General features: G+C 38.1%; 2 protein-coding genes across 3 annotated transcripts; one reads left to right on the top strand and one right to left on the bottom strand.

Moving 5' to 3' along the window:
- Positions 1-343: 343 nt before the first annotated feature.
- LOC146449719 (retinoschisin-like) lies at positions 344-7,060 on the bottom strand. Its single transcript, XM_085101329.1, has 5 exons — positions 6,700-7,060; positions 6,181-6,269; positions 5,057-5,491; positions 3,030-3,355; positions 344-2,842 (listed from the first exon to the last, which is right to left on the bottom strand). The coding sequence occupies exons 3-5, from the start codon at positions 5,484-5,486 to the stop codon at positions 2,690-2,692; spliced, it is 909 nt and encodes a 302-aa protein (XP_084957455.1). The 5' UTR covers positions 5,487-5,491; positions 6,181-6,269; positions 6,700-7,060; the 3' UTR covers positions 344-2,689.
- Positions 7,061-12,855: 5,795 nt separating this feature from the next.
- Positions 12,856-18,765, top strand: LOC146449720 (monocarboxylate transporter 10-like). Of its 2 annotated transcripts, XM_085101235.1 has the most exons (4): positions 12,856-12,896; positions 15,406-15,865; positions 16,296-16,870; positions 17,168-18,765. In XM_085101235.1, the coding sequence occupies exons 2-4, from the start codon at positions 15,463-15,465 to the stop codon at positions 17,747-17,749; spliced, it is 1,560 nt and encodes a 519-aa protein (XP_084957361.1). In that variant the 5' UTR covers positions 12,856-12,896; positions 15,406-15,462; the 3' UTR covers positions 17,750-18,765. The 2 variants fall into 2 exon arrangements, with proteins under 2 accessions (XP_084957361.1, XP_084957360.1); XM_085101234.1 differs by lacking the exon at positions 12,856-12,896 and having other exon boundaries at positions 15,142-15,865.
- Positions 18,766-18,818: the final 53 nt, after the last annotated feature.

Genomic DNA, 18,818 nt, shown 5'->3' on the forward strand with positions numbered 1-18,818 from the left:
TTGGTTGAGGTCTCGTGCTGTGATTTATTCAAACTTTACCCATGTTGGAATTTCAATAAGATATAGTGAAATTTGAATTCTCCTATAAGGGCAAACGATACACCCAGAAAATTTATCTTTAATGATAACTCTAAAAATTGCACCAGGTTTTAAAACAATGCTACCGAAAACATAGGATAAAGGTACGACAATGATTATTTTATTTATGTGGGAAGACATGATGCAAAATTGGATGCAATAACAACACTGAACAGCTTCACACATCATCATTCTCTCCAACAACAGTTCTGACACAAAATTACACAACGTATTTTACAATAAAAGAAATTCATGTTGTCCTAAACTGATACACAATTGCACAAATGCATGTGTAACTTTCCTGAAAGCTCGAGGTCAATAGACTGCACCTGTCATGTGTAGCCAATCAGACTGCGCGTTTAGGTGATAGTCGCTCACCGGGGGTAAGGTATGCTAAGATAGATTTGCACTCTTGGCTGGTTTGTAGTCGGGTGTTTTTGTTCATTTAGTTAACCCTGGAAATATAAAAAAAAAAACAAACTCTCGTCACCATGATAGATCTGAAGTCCAATCCAGTTTTGACTATGCCGCATATCACAAGTTCATAGAGCGGAAATTAACCCAAAGAAAAGTGAAATAAGGCAAAGTTCACTGCTTTTCGTGCGTCAGTTTATTCCTAAATTCAGAACAATCTTGAAATTACTCCTCCATAACAGTTCCATAAGGCTAAAGCTTCCAGCTTTTAGCACATGAATGAACAGATATCAATATTACTTCTGGTGACTCTTTTTTGACATGTGGCCCCGACCTTCATAATTACTATGTCTGACAAGGACATGATAAGAACTCTAGCTTAAATCTACCACGAACTGCGGCCCTCAAACCTCTAAGAATAGTTGTTTAAATGATTGGAATACCTAAACAACGGAGATAAAGGTGGTTCCTGCATTTTTAATTATGTTTTCTCGAGATGTTGGACTTGTATACAGTTTACTTTTAAAGTCTTTAACTATTTTTTTTTTTATCAAGACATAAAGTTCTTAATCTTGTTTTATTTTCAGATCCTATTACTCTTTTGTCTATTGAAATTTTCATTACTCGCTTATTTTTTTCACTGATTTATGCTATGCAGGGCCCCACTAAAAAACACTTTTTGTGACGTAAACTCCCTGTCGAAAGATTTGTATTATTATAAATTATTATTATTATAACTACACCAAAAAACTTAGTCTGTCGTAAGCAGTATAGTCTTTCCCATTGAGAAAGTCACAGAGTCCTATTGCACCCAACGACACGTTTCGGTTAAAAGGCTCTGTTAGGAATTTTAGAGGTCAAGGATTACTAACAAAACAATCATAGGGATAAGCATGGTTTTCGCCCTAATATGAAAACGAGACGGATATAATTTTAGGCGGATAATGCGTCTTGTTTTATCCGTCTAAATAGACGGATAATAATCAGACACATTATCCCTTGTAAAATCGTATCTGTCTCTAACGCCGGTGCAAACAGCCAATTAACGGTAAATGCCCAAACAAAAATGGATGGATGAGGGATAATGAGCTTTGTTTTAAGAATAACGCTAAGCATAATTTTAGGCTTAACCTTTAGGGATAAGGATGAAACTCCTTCTAAATGCGCCTCGGCAAATGTCGTGTCGAGGGCCTAATTCGCCTTGGATGTTTGAATTTAATTAGCATGAAAAACTAGCGTTTTCTTTGTAAAATATCAACTTAAAGTTTCAAAAAATTGAAAATAGTAATTTCTTTGTTTTCGGAGGAACAAATAGGTCGTTTAGATATAACCAGCTACCATTTTCGGAAAGCCAACAACAACTTCGTCCTAGAGTCTTTAATCCATTCGCGCAAATCTGTGCAAAGTTTAAATCCATGTAAATAAACTGAAGGTGATGTGAGTTACCCCGAAACATGTCTGTCGAACGCTGCCTCGCGCGTTTTTTAATTTATTGTTATCTATGTAAACATTCACCTACCAAATCATAACACAACTCAATCTGTTTTACTGAGCTTGACCAGATATCCCTTGCAAGGACCGTAAAGCGATCTGGGAAAACATAACACGGTATGTTTTCTTAAACGTTCTCCGTTATGTGCTCCTGTACAGTGAGCTTAGCTAATCTACGAAAACTTGTTGTGGGAAATTGTCAACACGTAACGTTTTCCCGTTTAGTCTTTTGCGGTACGAAAAAGTGTGTTTGGGAAACGATTCTTGTTTCTAGAAACCGTGTTTTACAATTACCTAGTCAACAAATTTGCTTCCCAACCGAGCCAAACTTTTTTTCTAAATCATGTTTCCCATGATGATACTCAGGCTCGGAGTAGATGAAGTCGAGGCCCTTGCCGAGCCACCGCCGGTATACAGTGAGACTGGGACAGACTTGAGATGGGAATTAGCCCTGGTCCTCATATCCACTCATCGCTCAAAGAAAAAATGCAAGTAGAGATTTCATGCAGCGAGAAAGCATTCATTTGATGGATTTATGGGTTGAGACCCTGATCGACTTAAAACCGATCACAACTAGGCAAGTACGGTGAGTTTATAGTATATGGATGGGGCAAAACACAGCTACCACTGCAGACCTGTTCACAGTTGATGCTTTGTGAACAATTTTGGGGAAGGCCCCATTGAATTGTGGTAACTTCCGTTACGATTAATCTCCGAAAAAATCGCAACCGTAAATCTCAAGCCGCAAAGCAGATCGTCCGTACTTATTAAGGGGTAGAACGCGAATAAACGACGCCTTGATGGGGGGCGAGAGTTTGTGCTTCACAACTTTGTTGCTATCTGAATTTCCAACGAAAACCTACAACAGAGAAGTAAAGACAATATTACTGCTTGACCTTGTTAAACTAGTTCTCCTTAAGTCCTTGCTTTCTAATCTACTCTCTAATCGGCTGCATTTATTAAGAGTAACGCAGCTGATATGACAGCTTTTATCTTTGCTCCATTGCCACCCTGCTTACTGATTAACCCACAGACTGTAATTTTACCTCAACAAATCCCTGTCCACTGTCATAGTCGCTCCATGTTTTACCCGTCATGCTGTGCTTCAGGGTGTAACTCGTGGTCCACCAATTATGTGACGGGTTCCCTTGAGTGGCTACACCGCAGACAAGTTTTATTTCGGGCGCAAAGCTGACTTGTATCCACGGATTAAAATCCAAAATAGCACCGACCCAGGAAGACGACTTAAGCCATAGGCGCGCATCTCTGGCCTTAAAAGTTTTCAAGTCCAACCAGAAGCCTTCTGACGAAGCTGTCAGTTGATGGTTTAGAATCCGCCTGTCCTGTAACCCCAGCGGAGGGGAACTGCAAACTAAGCGAGAAAGGAAGATAAACTTGAGAAGTACAACATGGCTCAACAAGAATGCGGGGGACGTTCCGTGATGTAACGCAAATGGAAGTTATGAGGGTTACGGTAGATATCTAAGTGATGAGTTTTGTAATCAATTTCCTGCTAATAAAACAACGGCTAACTTGAGATTGAGATTGAACAAAGTAGAGGACAAAAATGACAAAACTTCCTTTTTCTAACTTGAAAACATTTTTTTCTCAAATAATCCAGGGGATGTAGACCTAGTAATCAAATTCATGGCGGCCCAAGGCTTCAGTTATTCACAGGACGATTACATTAATCCGGAATTAAAGCTTAACTAAAGGAATTAATTGATTAATCTCATGCTCATCGACAATTTTACTTTAAGTAATTAAAACAGTTTAAAGAGCAGAAAACGTTAATTTGTTTCCTGTAAAACCGGAAATAGCTTGTAGCTCGTAAGACTGATACGGAAATGATATCATACAAAAATAATAAAATTGAAGACTTTTCAGCGTGAGTCCATCTAATGTTCAGTAGGGTAGAAATCGGCTATGGTATAATGCAAGTGCAGTTGGTTAGGATGTTAGATCTTTGATGAGTTTTAAGAGGCAATGCAAAAGCTTGACAGATAATGAGGCCACCCAGAGATATGGTACTCTTAGGGATTTTGAAAATTTGTGAATTTCTAATGAATATGTTAAAAATGAGGATGATCCAAGTACTCTAAGCCTCTCGTTTGCTATTTTATTCTCTCTTATTCTCTTTTCTCCCTTCTTAGATATTTCTATTATCTCTCTTTTCCCCTCCTTTTTCAAAAAAAGGGCCAAGTGATCGCTTATGATTTTTTTTTTTTTTTTTGTCTTTTGATTTTTGTTTTTTTTTTTTTTTTATGTGAAACATAACGATTTAACTAACTTGCTGCGAATAGCAACAGCTACCTACGGGGTTAGTGTAATCCTTTTCGTCTTTTCAGTTGGAGTGCCAGTTGGTTGTTAATTTTTGGTGGTGAAGTGCAGTCGCCCGAGTCTCCAAAACACTGATGCTATTTCAGACCAAAATGTATAATTTTTCCATACTGCCCTCAGACCTAACTCTAATATCCATATTCGTTTTCAGACTTCCATACCAAAATTGTTTAAAATCTATTGAATGTTCCAGCAAGCAACCGTGGACGATAATCCTGCTGGTAGTTGGATCAAATTGGTGATCTAATCGGCGTAACAGTGTAGAAAACAAAGGATATAATTGCAGAGACTGATACAACGTAGAATGGTTTTAAATGGTTGTGTACTACATAAACAACTCTTCCAATATATATGCTCATTGGACCTGAAGAAGGCTGGTTTGGCCAGCTGAATTATAGTACACAGCCTTTTACAACCATTCTACGCTGTGTTGGTCTGTGCTTTTATATCACTTAAAGTCTATACCGTTTTCGGAACGAAAGGGCTACGAAAACCATACCACTTGGGGTGTACATACTTGTATAGCTTACATTAGAGAGTAACCTCAGGCGAGACCAAAGACACGAAAGGGACGACCTGTACCGTTTGCACCGTCTTACATGGCTGGTAGAGAGGACAAAAGAACGAACAACAGAACAATTCTCCCAGCCCTTAAAAACAATGCAGCTGCAGATTATCATGGTCCAGTGAAAATAGAGCTTTTGAAAGGTGCTGGTCTACTTAATTTCATTACCATTGCAGGTGTCTCCTATGTAGTCATGCTGACACTCGCACTTGAATCCAGGAGCTCTCGCTACATTTACACACCTTCCTTTGCTTATACATGGCCAGTCGCCTACACAGGATCCCGAGGGACGGGATGGGTGGTCAAAGTATACTGCATCTGGTGAAAAGACAAATTCTTGAAGATGTGAGTATCGAGTGGAGTCACTCAACTCGCAGGTTTTGGTGGGAAGTTTGTAGTTTATGCTGTAACATTGTTCATCCTGGTCACATGATATTATACACGTCAGAAGAGATTTCCCGGATGATGTTTTATAGATGTGGCCAATCAGTGAGTAGTCCTTGATGGAACTGACAGTGACGCAGTTATTGATATCCAAGGAAGAGGCTATGATTGCAAACATTAATTGGAGCAACAGATATTGGTGCGCACACGTCATTTGCCCTGTGAAAAGATGAAGATCATTGAGGCTTAGTTTCATCGATGAATGATCAATAAATGATCACATAAAACGTGACACAGCCCTCTTGGTATTTGCTGTTGTTGTTAGCACGCATCCTCCTAAAACCCCGAGCGGTGGGGGTGACGAACTTCTGGTCTTTATGGTGAAGTCATCGAAGCTCAGTAATAACCCATTCTGATGAAGGTCCTAATAGACAACCACAAGCGTCGAAGTTAGGTCTTTTTATGAAAGAATCCTACTCAAATTAGTATAAAATTTGCCTGATGAAGCAAAAAGTAGCTTCAGTTGCACACGTGATGTTATTTCAAACATAAGAGTGTCCTAAAGGGACATATCTTATAAAGGTCGTAACAACGGCAAATTCAAAATTATTTTGAGAAAAAACGCAGTGTTTTTGAGACATGTTTGGAAAGCAAAAGTTGCTTCCTTATCTCAATGATCAAATTTGCCAGGAGCCGAGTTGATCGGTAGGGAGTTTGACGTAGGTGGGAACATTCTACGAACAGTTTTAAGCGTGTCACCTTTGTGTTCTTCCAAGTAAAATAGTTAGAAGATACCTTTTAGAATTTGATTAAGAACTTAGTTTCCTTATTGTTCAAGGTGTTGTAAAAATTATATTATGTCGAATGGAAATAGAAACAAAAATGAATAAAAAATAAACTTTTCTGACCTGTAATGTTCCCGTTATTGAACCAACCGACGAATGGTGAGAAAAGAAAAAGCTCATGCCAAATGTAGTTTGCTAGCTGAAGTCAGAAGCTATAAAAATACATAATAGACAAGATACATTATTTTCCCCGAATAGATACACTTAAAACAAACTGATAACCAAAGAAAATGTTTTTCGTTTACCTAGCTGTGCAGGTGTCTTCATTTAAAGTAAGAAATTAAATTGATCAAAAACAAAGATAGCTGAACGAACTGACTACCTTGACTTTTGTTAATCGAGTTTTCTACTTCTTTGTTTGCATTAAAAGCAAAATAACAATTAATATATCAACAGCTATCGCATTCAGTTTTCAGGGCACTCTTTAATCATTTGTAAAGGTACAACAAAATCCTTTTAATGTTTTCATACTTGTAAATCAATTCATTATTCCCAAAGTAAACGTTGCACCTTTTCTTGACACAAGATTATGCAAACCTGTGGGCCAACAAATACCTTTTATCATTCACCGCTGTTATTGACCTTGCTGCCGTGTTTCCCTTAGTACCGAGGCGTGCTCTTTCTATCGTGGCCGAGCTTGACTGAGTATGCATAATGACCTGCGAACGATCTGCGGCTGGCAAATGTACTTTCTCCTTTATCATTTGTTAACTGAATCGCTATCTCACCACTAAAACCAGCAAAGTCATATCATTTGAATGATCAGCACCAAAACAAACGATAACGTAATGAACTGATGACAACTTGAAGCAAGTCTGCCACCCGGCGTCTGAAAGCAATTTGTTTTCCATACTCGTTCCAGATTGTGAAACCCTGACTCTGTCTATGACAAAAATTTGGCACTTCCTCTTTCCTGTTTACGACTTTAGATGGAAAAAAAGGACAGCAGTTTATAAGGAAAACGTAGCTCTTCAGCTTTATCCGAACTCAGTCGACCAGGAGCGAGCAGAGCAGAGCAGCGCGTTGCATTGTGGTGTCCACAGAATTAACCACAATACCTTGCCCCTTAGGCCTGCTCTGGGACCTGAAGTCGCCTAACCTCGCTCAAAATCGCCTGAAAGTCGCCTTAAAACGCTTAGGTCAGAAAAAGCTCAAATCGCCCTAGAGGACACAACTTAGCCAATTCAATATAACAAATATGAATTTAGGGTGCGTTCCGTTGGGATGATCCAGATCAGGATCAATGATCCAAGATCACTCGGATCATGGTGCAACAAAGGAACCGAGTAATCCACTCTGGCCAAGGATTCGTCGGTTCCTTTGTTGCACCTCGATCCAAGTAATCTTGGATCATTGATCCTGATCTGGATCATCCCAAAGAAACGCACCCTAAATTTTCCACAACAGTGGATTTGGGTTGTAGTAATATCAGTCTGCTGAGCTGAGTAAAAATAATCGTAGGGTTAACCACAATATTCCGAGGTTTGGGATACTGTATTCATCGGTAAGGTAAGATTAATAAAGTGAAAGCGGCTCGGTCTGTAGTTTAATAATGTTTCAGATTCATTTGCCAATTGTTAGTTATTGAAAAGAAAATATTTAAACAATGCGCTATGGCACACGCGTTGCTAGGAACAACTTTCGAAATCTCAAATTTTACAAATAACTTGACAAGTGATTTCTTCAATCGACTTTATAACATTAAAGTTTGTTGATAATTTAGATGCAAGAATGATAAAATATAATCTGTATTCTGGCGTTTAAGGTGAGAAAGATATGGGTATCATAAAGGCAATCACTTACGAAACACTGACGTATTTCCTGCCTCTTTCTCACAAATTTTACTTAAAACTTACAAACGTTAAATGTAAGAAGAACTTTAAACCTTTCCTGATCTTTCATTCCAAGCTTATCTCTGATATTTATAAGTTAACAACTTATAATTATTTAGGGACTGGAATAATTGATACTTATGACTATATAGTAGGTAGTTTATTAAACACCCCGATTGGGGAGGTCCGGCATTGTTTCAATATTTGAAACTCGGAAAATCATTAAACTGATAGCAAAAACAATTTAATTTAAAAGATCTATATCTTGTATACCAGACTCTTAGATTATCACGGAAGAAAAAAAAAATTGAAACACAGCTGAGGATAGAGAGGAAATAGACGACAAAACAAGTAGCTACAACATAGTTCTCTTTGTTTGTTTTATACCGCTTAAGTACCGTTTGCTTTAGCAACAACTCACATTTCATTGAAAACTCTCCGTGCCAAAAATAACTAGAGAGACCAACAAGCGTCAAAGAGATGTTTTAAATTTTTTAAGGCTTATCCCTCAATCCCAACAAAACAATATTGCCAGTTAACCGAAGAGGTGGCCTCTGTTCATGGTGTTATGCCAAAAATTAACAATTGTATGAAATCAAAGTTGTTACGATTGTTAAACAGTTCTTTTACCTGCTTCTTTTCTCCCACCGCTCTGAGCGCAATATATTGTGAAGGACGGCAGAGGGCAGTGCGGTAAAACGTTTGGGCTCACCACATCCTGAGATCCTGGACGGCCAACAGACGCACAATACAACCTTAAACATTAACAAAGAAGAGACAGCAGCTCGAAAAAAGTTTCTCAGGTCCTTTCTTATTCACATCCTCCCTTAAAAGGAGAGCAAGGTCCCTAGAAATGAGGCAGGCTGGTTATCTTTGGTTTTGCTGTTGAGTAAATTAAAATAAATAATTATTATGTTTCCTCTGACTGTAGAGCGTTTTGGAAAAGAGTTTTTAGCTCAACAAACACATAAGTGCTTCAAAACCCAATCAAGTGGCTCAGATAGCCAGTATACAATCAATCAAAGACTTAATTTTACTGATGATTCTCCGTGTTCTGTGCCCTCATTTAGGGAAACCGCTTTTGAAATGTAAAAAGTTTCTGAAAGTAGATCGGACTGATTCAGTTTAGACATCGAAGCTGTAACACTGATATCAGCTCATTCACCTGATGTACCAACACTCTTGACTCAACTCTACTGTGGGCGTCTGGTACGTAACAAAATATAGTAACTAATAAGACTAAAATCTTAGAATATTTTTTGGGAAAATAACACGAAACGAAATAACATAAAGTTTGAGTGAAACAAACCGGCATCAAACTAAATACCCTGCTTCAAAAAATAATTAAAGGATAAGGAGGTTGGTTTCTTAAGAAACTGTGGTGTTGGGTCTTTAGGGAGTAGAAACGAATGTTTGGTTTTATCAACAGAGTTTATTCGTCAGAGCGAATCGAAAAGCTAAAGCTCGAAACGTCAGCGTTCGAATCTCTGAACTCTGTTGATAACACCAAACATGAATTAAAGGATGCGCGGCATCTGATTTAAAGCCCACAAATTGCATAAAAGTTTTTAAAGGGGCTATGTCTTGGGGATTTTTTCGCTAAGACTGAAACTAAGTATCTATTCTTGCTTAGTAAATGCTCCTTGAATATCAAGAGGAGGATATCGAGTGACTTTTTCAAAGGGAGAACAAACCATTTTAATAATTTTCATCGATTTTACTGAAGAGACAAGGGAAGGACTTGAAAAACAATAGGTTAATTTGCTCAAGTTGCAGTCTGTTTCCGTCCTGACCATTCATGGCCAAGGACATTATGTGGCCTCAATCCAGTCTAATATAGTAAGTTCTAACAAACCTGGACCAGTTTTTTAGATTCCATTGGTTTAAGTTTTCAAAGTGCTCTTAAAAAATAGCTGGCATGGTCTCTTTAAACTAGCGTGAGAGGTCCTCTATAAGAGAAATATTGCTCGAATTCTTTCCTTAAAAGTTAACCAAGCAGGAGGCTGGCGAGGTCTACAAACTGACCTAAACTGAGAAGCCAAAACAGCAAAATCAATATTTCATAATACGGACCGAACAAGCAAGAACAGTAAGGTTTTATTGTCTATCTATATCGTCAAATTCACATTTTTGTGCCATTTCGTAGATACTCTATCAGAGAAAAAGAAAATCTCCAAGATCCGTATGGCAAAATTCATATTGCAATAAATATATCTTATTCGATGGTTTTACATATAATACGCGCGGATATTTTGCGAGTTGCGTAGTATTTTTCCGAGCCCCGAAGGGGCGAGGAAAAATACGAGCAATGAGCAAAATGTCCGCGAGTATTATATGTAAAACCATCGAATAAGAGATTTATTATTCCACTATAAAAAGATTTTGTTATTTTGGCTTCTCTGTTTTGGTAACAGTTTTCAAATACACCCGGCATTAACTGTCCATCGGTATATATGGCGCGTACGAATGATGTAAACAACACAGAAAGCCAGTTAAATGTCTTTAATTTGATTACATAAAATGAAAAGATAAATGACAAGTGATTGGCATGCTAAAAACTTGTTTTCGAGTCTGCATCGTTTCAAAAACTATTCTTCGTCCAGTCCGGACATTGTTGCTCCTTTTTTCTGCCTTTTCCGTCCGTATTCGCTCTGTTGTAAACCGGTCAAACCGGGACACTACAGTGTATTACGGTCTCATATTTTGCGCGTTCTCTTGACCTTATTTGGTGAAATGACATAATAGTGGAATAATAAAAACGAATAAACACTCTATTTTAGCATGTACCAATTCAGATCAAAATGACGCGGAAAATTCCTTCTCCATGCTGTTGAACAAAATAAGTGGCTGTTAATGAGATAACGTGCTAATGATCATACATCATACAGTGATCTAGCATAGACACCATGTCAGGTCGCAACCAAACCTGTAAGCAACCAATGATCTGTGTGATAACAGATATCGATAAAGAACTGTGTAAGTAATTTTAAGTCTACCCTCTTACCGACAATCAACATCAGTCAGACCGCACAAGAAATTCTAATTGAATTAAAACTGAAAGGTCACAGAATTTATACGTTGCGCTTCAAAGCAAAACCGGCAAGATTAAACATTAAAAATGTATTAATGGCTTCTCTACTTATTTTTGGCATGCAAGACTTTGCACGAAATGTAGGGTGCCATTTCAACAAACTAAGTGAATAAAACAAGCAAAAAACTTCCCGTTTAAATCTCATGTTCATCTTCAGCCGTATTGCATTGATTTTCTAAGTTTTCTTGTCCACAGAGAGTAGACTTTGACATCCTCAACTTACACTTGTAAGTTACACTTTCAAAGAAATGCAGCGTGTCACTAACTTGCAAACTGCGTGAGATAAAACAGTGAGCAGGAAACTGACTACTACCTAGCTGCTTGTTTTCCCGTTCACGTCTTAGCTCCTCATCCTTAGAAGCTGTATTTACTCAATTTTTCCGGGTAATCTGTGAGTCTAGTATACAAACTATATCAGTAGCTACGTAAATCTTTTTCCACTGATGAAGGGCTAAGCCCGAAACGTCTGGAATAATTTCTACATATTGGCACTGAACACTCGTCTTCGAGAACTATATTTTACCTTTCCCTTTTTATAAGTACAAGTGCCACGCAGCTAACGGAAATTTTCCCGTTAAACTTATATCAGTAGCTTACTGTTTACAGAAATTAAATACTTTCCTCCTCATTTTTTATAAACTTGCAAGTCCTCGTAAGTTGGGCAACTAACTGAAAACACCTTAGACGTCCAGGTTCCACGATTTTTTCTCTTTCGAGAGGAGCTCAAATTTTGGCCACTGTATTGATGACTTGCCTGCACGCTTTCGCTTTTAACGCCCTTTGGTATCCAGTTTACCCTATTCATTTCTTGATCGGTCGCATTCCTTTAAATCATTTTTACCAACTTGACACTCAGTCGTCGACTAGAAAATATTATGGTTAAAGTAAAGAGGTGTCTTTCACTCAGTTTCTACTAGTATCAAGACTAATTGTTATTGTTATAAAAGTTGAATTGGTTTAAAGTTTAAGTCTACGTATTGCTCGAAGCTTGTACCAATAAATCTCATGTTGTAAAGGGGTGCAAGCGAAAAAAAAAACATCATCTGACACCACATTCGTAGCCCGAAACAAGCACCTAAACACAGTTAACATGGCGAAATGATAAAAAAGAAATCGTGTAATCAGACGATATGTTGCTTATAAAACCATTCAAATATACTAGAACAAGGACCATTATTAACACATAACCGGGCAAATATCTTCGGCTTAGGTCAACAAACAATGCTGAATATAATTTGCTTTGGGCGATAGCTTTGACGTATTTATATTAAAAAACGTTAAGTGAACTAGTAAGCAGAACACGTTCCGTATTATTGTTCACAGCAAGGCGCCATTAATTTACCTCCCTCATCAATTGAAAATGTTACCTGTTTTTGTCTTATTTCATGGAAAAGATGTCTTAAGTAATGTTGTGTGCGTCAGTGACAAATCAGTATTGGACCCAAAATTTAATCGGGTGTAACTTTGACCAGCCTTGCTTTAATGCAATAGTTTAGCAACATTCCAGTATTAATCGTAGGAGTCAGAATTTAAAAAAGGACGTGCGTAAAAATAACCAGAGGAAAAGAAAGAATGTATACATATTTTAAAAAGAAGTGGAAATATCGCAAAGATTATCACTTTATATGCAGGTACTTAAGAACAAACAATTTTAATATAACAAGCTGTGACGTAACGAAGGCCGCCATGCTAGTTTGGTCAAGTGCTCTAAGGATGTCGGCATAGATCAGATAATATTGTTTATTTGTTTACGAGTATTTAATACGGGACTAAAAAATTTTGAAGCAGCAGGACCAGCCTCAGACCGGTATAGTTGTTGCTAAAGGTTCTGAAGTCTACGAGCGTTAACAGAAAAGGTATGTTGCATTCTGTATTACAGTTGCAGTTACTTTTAATTATTTTATTAGATAAGACAACAACTAAAAAAAGTTCCGAAAAGTATTCCAAGAGAATTAAGTACATGCTACGCCACCTAAAAGCGTCCATACATTCTTTTTCATGCCCGTTTTAAATTTTTTATCAACCATTCCAGTGCCAGTAAAAAATCTCAAAGCTGCAGATACTTACATGTAAACTTAGTTTGTTTGTTTTTTACTACTAGATTTGGACTTTTATGAAGAACTAACGCATTATATTTACACCCCATTGGAAGATTTTCTTAAAAATTCTGACTGCTACTACGTGTCTGTTATAAATGAAATAACACATTCGTTTCTTTATTAAAAGTTTTATTTCCATGGAGGTCAAAAATCAAAAACGCAGGTACGATTTCGTTGTTGACCAGTCAGTACCGCTTTAGCCGACACCTTTTTCGACCTGCGTGCTTTCGCTTTTGAGCTTTAATGACGTTTTGGCTCAATATTGCAGAAACTGCAGTTTTCAGTGGAATCAGAGCAAGAAAGTTTCTTTCCTGTCCCTTCCCATTTTTTACCTGACTGCAATTCAAATATACTTGAACTTTCACATGATCAAATATCTTGCTCTTTAACTTCGGCTGCAAGGGTTAGTCGACTGGCTAGCCAGATAAAAAAGCAAATTATGCTGCTTTTCTTTCTCTTAATATTTAAGTTTTATCCCTCGTTAGTTGTAATAACTCACTAATTTAGACAGTTTGAATGTCGTGATCAGTCGGCGTTGTAGGTTTGTTTCTAATCCGTTATTTTCCTAGTGTCGCTCGTTTTGAGGCATTCAAGCATTAACGATTGGCTCATAGGCTTTTTCATTAGATACCTATTTTACAAAAAGCCTCTGTTGAGATCAAGCACTCCGCAGTCTTCTATGAATCGTCAGCGCTCATGATCTCAAAGTTTTCCTGTATTGCGTCATTAAAAAATAGTTTAGTTTTACTTTTGTCACTGTTTTATGGGTTCAGTAAATTTGAACTTGTAACCAAGCATGCGTGCAACTAAGTCGAGATTGCTCAGCAGTGTAGTGTGAAATGTGCATGCCAATATATATATTATAGGTGAATATGACCTTAGACGAATCCCATGCGTATACCAACACAATCTTTGCACAATCATAATTCAGAGCTAAACCACGGAACAAGAAAACGCGACAGACCAAGGGACAGAAAAATATCAATTTCCAAAATTAGGGTTAGAGAGGTGAAAGGGTCTGCTATGATATATCACGCCATATCAGCAGTTTGGTTTGTCAAGCCTTAGAAGTCGATATAATCAAAATTTGGGGAGCTTCTGAACATATCCTGTTAACCCGTTTGTTGCGCACTTGTCTTGACCCACATATTAAGCCTTTAGTGTAGCCTTTGCATGTCTTGTTAGGGTTAGAAGTAAAATATATCATCTTTTGTCTCACGATGAGATGACTAAAGATGCAAATTTTAAACCACGCACGCACGGAGTAATGCAGTTATGGTTCACAGAATGAGTTGTTTGTTGTGTAGGTTAAGCCTGACCAAGCAGTTACGTACGTAACCAAAAATTTTGGTACTTACGTAACAAATCAGGTGCATTATTTGAAATTTACAGTTTCGTTTTAAAATGGCCATCCACGAAAAAAAACCTGCAAAAATCTGTTCGAAAAAATCACATTCATATCCCGTTTCTTGATATACAGAAACACGATAACTAAACGCTGTAAAATAAAAATATATCAGAGTTTGTTATCTGAAAACCTAAGAAGGCCGTAAGCTGAAAAGAAGACTGTGGCAGCAGTCACGCGCGAAATTCCGTAATTACTCTGCATTGAATCTGTTTTCTCTATCACTGTCAACGTGAAATTATTGTCTTTAATGAAAAGTAAAACTTAAAAATGTTTGTTAATAGTCTGAAAAATTATAACCACATCGCACAGCACAACAAACAGCACCATACGAAAGCACTTTTCAGTCCCTTTTCTTCGAACAATAAAAAACTGGGAACAATAGCTCGCATGATGTTTGAATGATCATTTTAAAGGTTCCATTCCCCGCTCAAATAGTGAAGTATATTGGCTGGACAGTTTTTCCTGAGTTCCAACACGTTTTTTGCTCTCCAGTGACCCTGATCAGTAATTGTATGCCCGATTCTTTACGTCCACCCACGTTGACTTACCATCTTAGTGAATTCTATAGAATTCTAGAAAGTTGGGAGTCATGTTGTCACGAACAGGAAAACTTACTCACCACAAAAATGCTCTACTGCTAATTTACACTTTCATACGTGGAATTTTTTTTTTTTTTTACAGTGGTGAAGGAAATGCATTTTGCAAAAGCTAGAAAGTGTTTAATTGCGTACTCTTGCCATGACCATGTCGTAAAATTTGATTTTGTAGCCACCAAATAAAATTTCATGAACAATAGCAACTAGACTTTGTCATCGCTTGGCGCCCATTTGATACTAACCTCTCTATTCATTTTGCCAGATAACGACAAAAAAAGCAGTTTGCAAGGAAACGACACACAAATTACGTCAGTCACTAATGGGTTCCACCGGTCACACAGCAACAAATGCAGTACTGCCTCATCCTGATAACGAGGCTAATCGTGACAGCAATATTAAAATCTATGGAATTCATCCCATTGACAAGATTAACCATGACAATCAACCTCATCCTGGCAGTGAGGTTCCTGACGAAGAATATTCACGTGTTAATGAAGTCCAGCCTACAAACGAATCCAAAGACAACATCCATAAGACCAAACAACCTCATCCTGATGAAGAGGCTGGGCTCGATATCAAGAGTCATTATGACACAGGATGGGCGTGGGTAGTCTGTGGTACAACGTTTTTGATGGAATTTTTCGTGGGAGGCCTGATAACTAGCTCTGGGGTGATTTATGCCGCTTTAATCGACGAATTTAACAAATCAAGGGCAGAAACAGGTGAGAAAAGATTCCAACCTTCCGAATTTGCTCACAGCATTTACTCCATTTACATCCTGCCCAAAACATGTCCTTTGATATTGACTTTAATTCGTGTTAATGGCGGAAGCCTTATCCTATAAGTCGTCTGGTTTTTTTTCCAGGTTATGTCAGCACTAAAGGCTTTTTTTTTTTCCTGTTGCGTAATTTTCTAAGTAACGTTCCACTTTAATTTTGAAGAAGTCAGCCGTAAGTGAAGTGCCCGCGGATCCTAACTTAACCGTTTTCATATGAGTTAATGTGAGTTTTGAGTCACGGTCATTTTCTTTTTGTTTCCAAAAGTGAAGAAATTCACCCCACTGTGTATCTTTTGCTCAGAAAAATTTAAATTGTATATTTACCCTTCATGGCGCATTTCTAACCTCAAACAACTGTTTCCCTTTCTTTTCAGCCTGGGTGAGCTCTCTTGCTGTATCCACCTATTATCTGTTCTTCCCACTCGGCGCTGTTATCGGCGAACGCTATGGATGCTGGGTAGTTGCCTTGCTTGGTACCTTGGCCTGTTCGGTTGGCTTACTGAGCTCTTCATTTGTTACCAGTCTTCCAATGTTGTATTTAACCTACAGCTTGGTGTGGGGCCTGGGCGCATCGTTTGTATACTTCGCTGATTTGTTAATACTGACAAAGCACTTCAAATCAAGGCTAGCGTTTGCCAATGGGATCATGGCACTCGGTGGCGCTGTTGGTGGAAGTATTCTCAACCCAACCATGCAACAACTGTTTATTCATCTTGGACTTGCGAACACGTTCCGTGTGCTCTCGGCTGCGTTTCTTCTCCTCTCCGGATTTTCCCTGGTTTTTCGGCCAAAGCGCAGCGTGTGCCCAAAGAACAGTGTTGCCAACATTGAACATGGAGAGAAAAAGCGCATGTTTGATTGGGAGATTTTGGAGAATAAAGCGTTCATCATGTGGATTGCCGTCATCTTTATTTTCATGCTTGGGTACATGGTCCCATTCGTTCATCTGGTGAGTTTAGTTTTGTATTCTGAATGACTTTGTACACCGGCTGCAAAATCCCGCTTATAAGCTCCCTCCCAAAAATTTTATTCCGGTTATAAACACCCACCCCCTTCCCCTAAAAAAGGTACAGTATCCCTTTATAAGGATCCCCTCTGATCTTGTTTTGTTATGTTTCGGTTACTGCTGAAGTAAGAGTTTTCAATTTGGTCTTGCAGTGAAATAAAAAACGTCTTGTTATCAGCTTGTTTCGAAACATTTCTTTTACCCGAATGAACATTCTCTTTTTCTTTCCACTAATTTTAGGTTCGCTTGGCTGAAGACATTGGCATCAACAAGACTCGTGCGTCCCTTCTCCTAACATTCGTTACGGTTGGTTCAGCCTCGGGTCGTGTTATCTTCGGCCGCATCTCGGACATCCGACACTTGAACCGTGTGTACATTGCTCAAGTCGCTTTCCTGATCGTCGGACTCAGCAACTTCGTTGTGCCTCTGACGAAATCGTACTCGCTGTTAGCAGCGGACGCGTTTATTTTTGGTTTGTTTGGAGGCTGCTACCTGATTATAAATCCTGTTATTGTGTGTGACATTCTTGGTGTACAAAAAGTCTCGTATGGGTTGGGCTTAACGTTCTTTGTCATTTCCGTTCCAAGAACTTTAGGACCGCTGATCGCTGGCTGGATATATGACGGGTTCCAGAGCTATGCCATCGCTTTCTATACCCTGGGTGCCACGACTTGCCTCTCTGCCATTTTGACAACTTTTGTTCCAACCTTGATCCGAAGGAAAGGTGAATATATTATTAATGATGAACTCGTTGGAAAAACTCATGACAAACCGGCTAAGAATGTGACGATAATAGCAGCACTCAAGAAAGAAGCACTGTAGAACAATTTCGCGGAATGGAAGGCTGTCATGGTTTTAAAATTAGGTTTTAGATGACCAGAAATGTATCAGTAGCGGAAGGGGATTCATAACATTTTAGCCCTTTTAATGTGATTAAAATTTGTTTTAGTATTGCTATGAGCAATAATCGAACGAGAATATCATCATTAAGAAGGGAAAACCGTAGAACAATTTCGTAGAATGGAGGTGGTCTCAAAGCTCCTGGCTCACTTAGAATCGATAATTGAAAAATAGCCTGTGAACAGGTTCCCAAGTAGGGTATAGGGCGAACAGAAAAATCGAGCTCAGTCTATGGGCAAGATTATTCTCTTCGTCCCATGCCCCGCAAGGGAGCCTGTTCAAAGGCTATAAAACAGAAAGGATTTGTGGGTAAAAAGTTCGCCAATGACCAGTTGAAACATTTTGTTATCGCACTGCCTTAAACGGGTTGGCTATAAATTCCTGCTTTTTTGTGATTTTGATATGAAAACACTTTGGAACGCTCTAGTTAGCCGTTGCAAAAACAGAAACATAACAATTTGAACCACTTTCCAATGTAGACAAATTATTTGGTCTCTGGAAAAGGACAACTTCTTGTTGTTAAATCATATTATCATTGTTGTAAAACAATGCATTTATTATTGTAGAAACAATACTTTAATACCGTCCTTTAACATTCTTTTATCAGAATTAAACTAAGTTTATGACTATTGACAGTAGAATTGCAAAATCGAATAATAAATAAGATACTTTGTTTAATGGGACAAGGAGTATAAAGAAATGATGACTGGACGTTAATCATTCTCTTATTCGCATTGAAATGTGAATGTTTATCTTGCTTTTTTATTGTTTTAGTTTATTTCTTTTTCACTAGTATTATTCATTGATCGATGCCGGTAAGTATTTTGTCTTCTTTTTTTGCTTGCTGAATTACGTTTTACTTTAGTCCGTTGACGTTCTTATATGGCAATACAAATCATTAAAATACCAAAAAAAAAAATATAATGGAAGCCTGTCTATGGTTTACAATTAGGTTTTAGATGGCTAGAAATAATGGATGGACAGAGCGTCG

The sequence above is a fragment of the Pavona decussata genome, unplaced genomic scaffold, assembly GCF_977016875.1.
Source record: "Pavona decussata unplaced genomic scaffold, jaPavDecu1.1 SCAFFOLD_602, whole genome shotgun sequence".
Classification (NCBI taxonomy): Eukaryota; Metazoa; Cnidaria; class Anthozoa; order Scleractinia; family Agariciidae; genus Pavona; species Pavona decussata.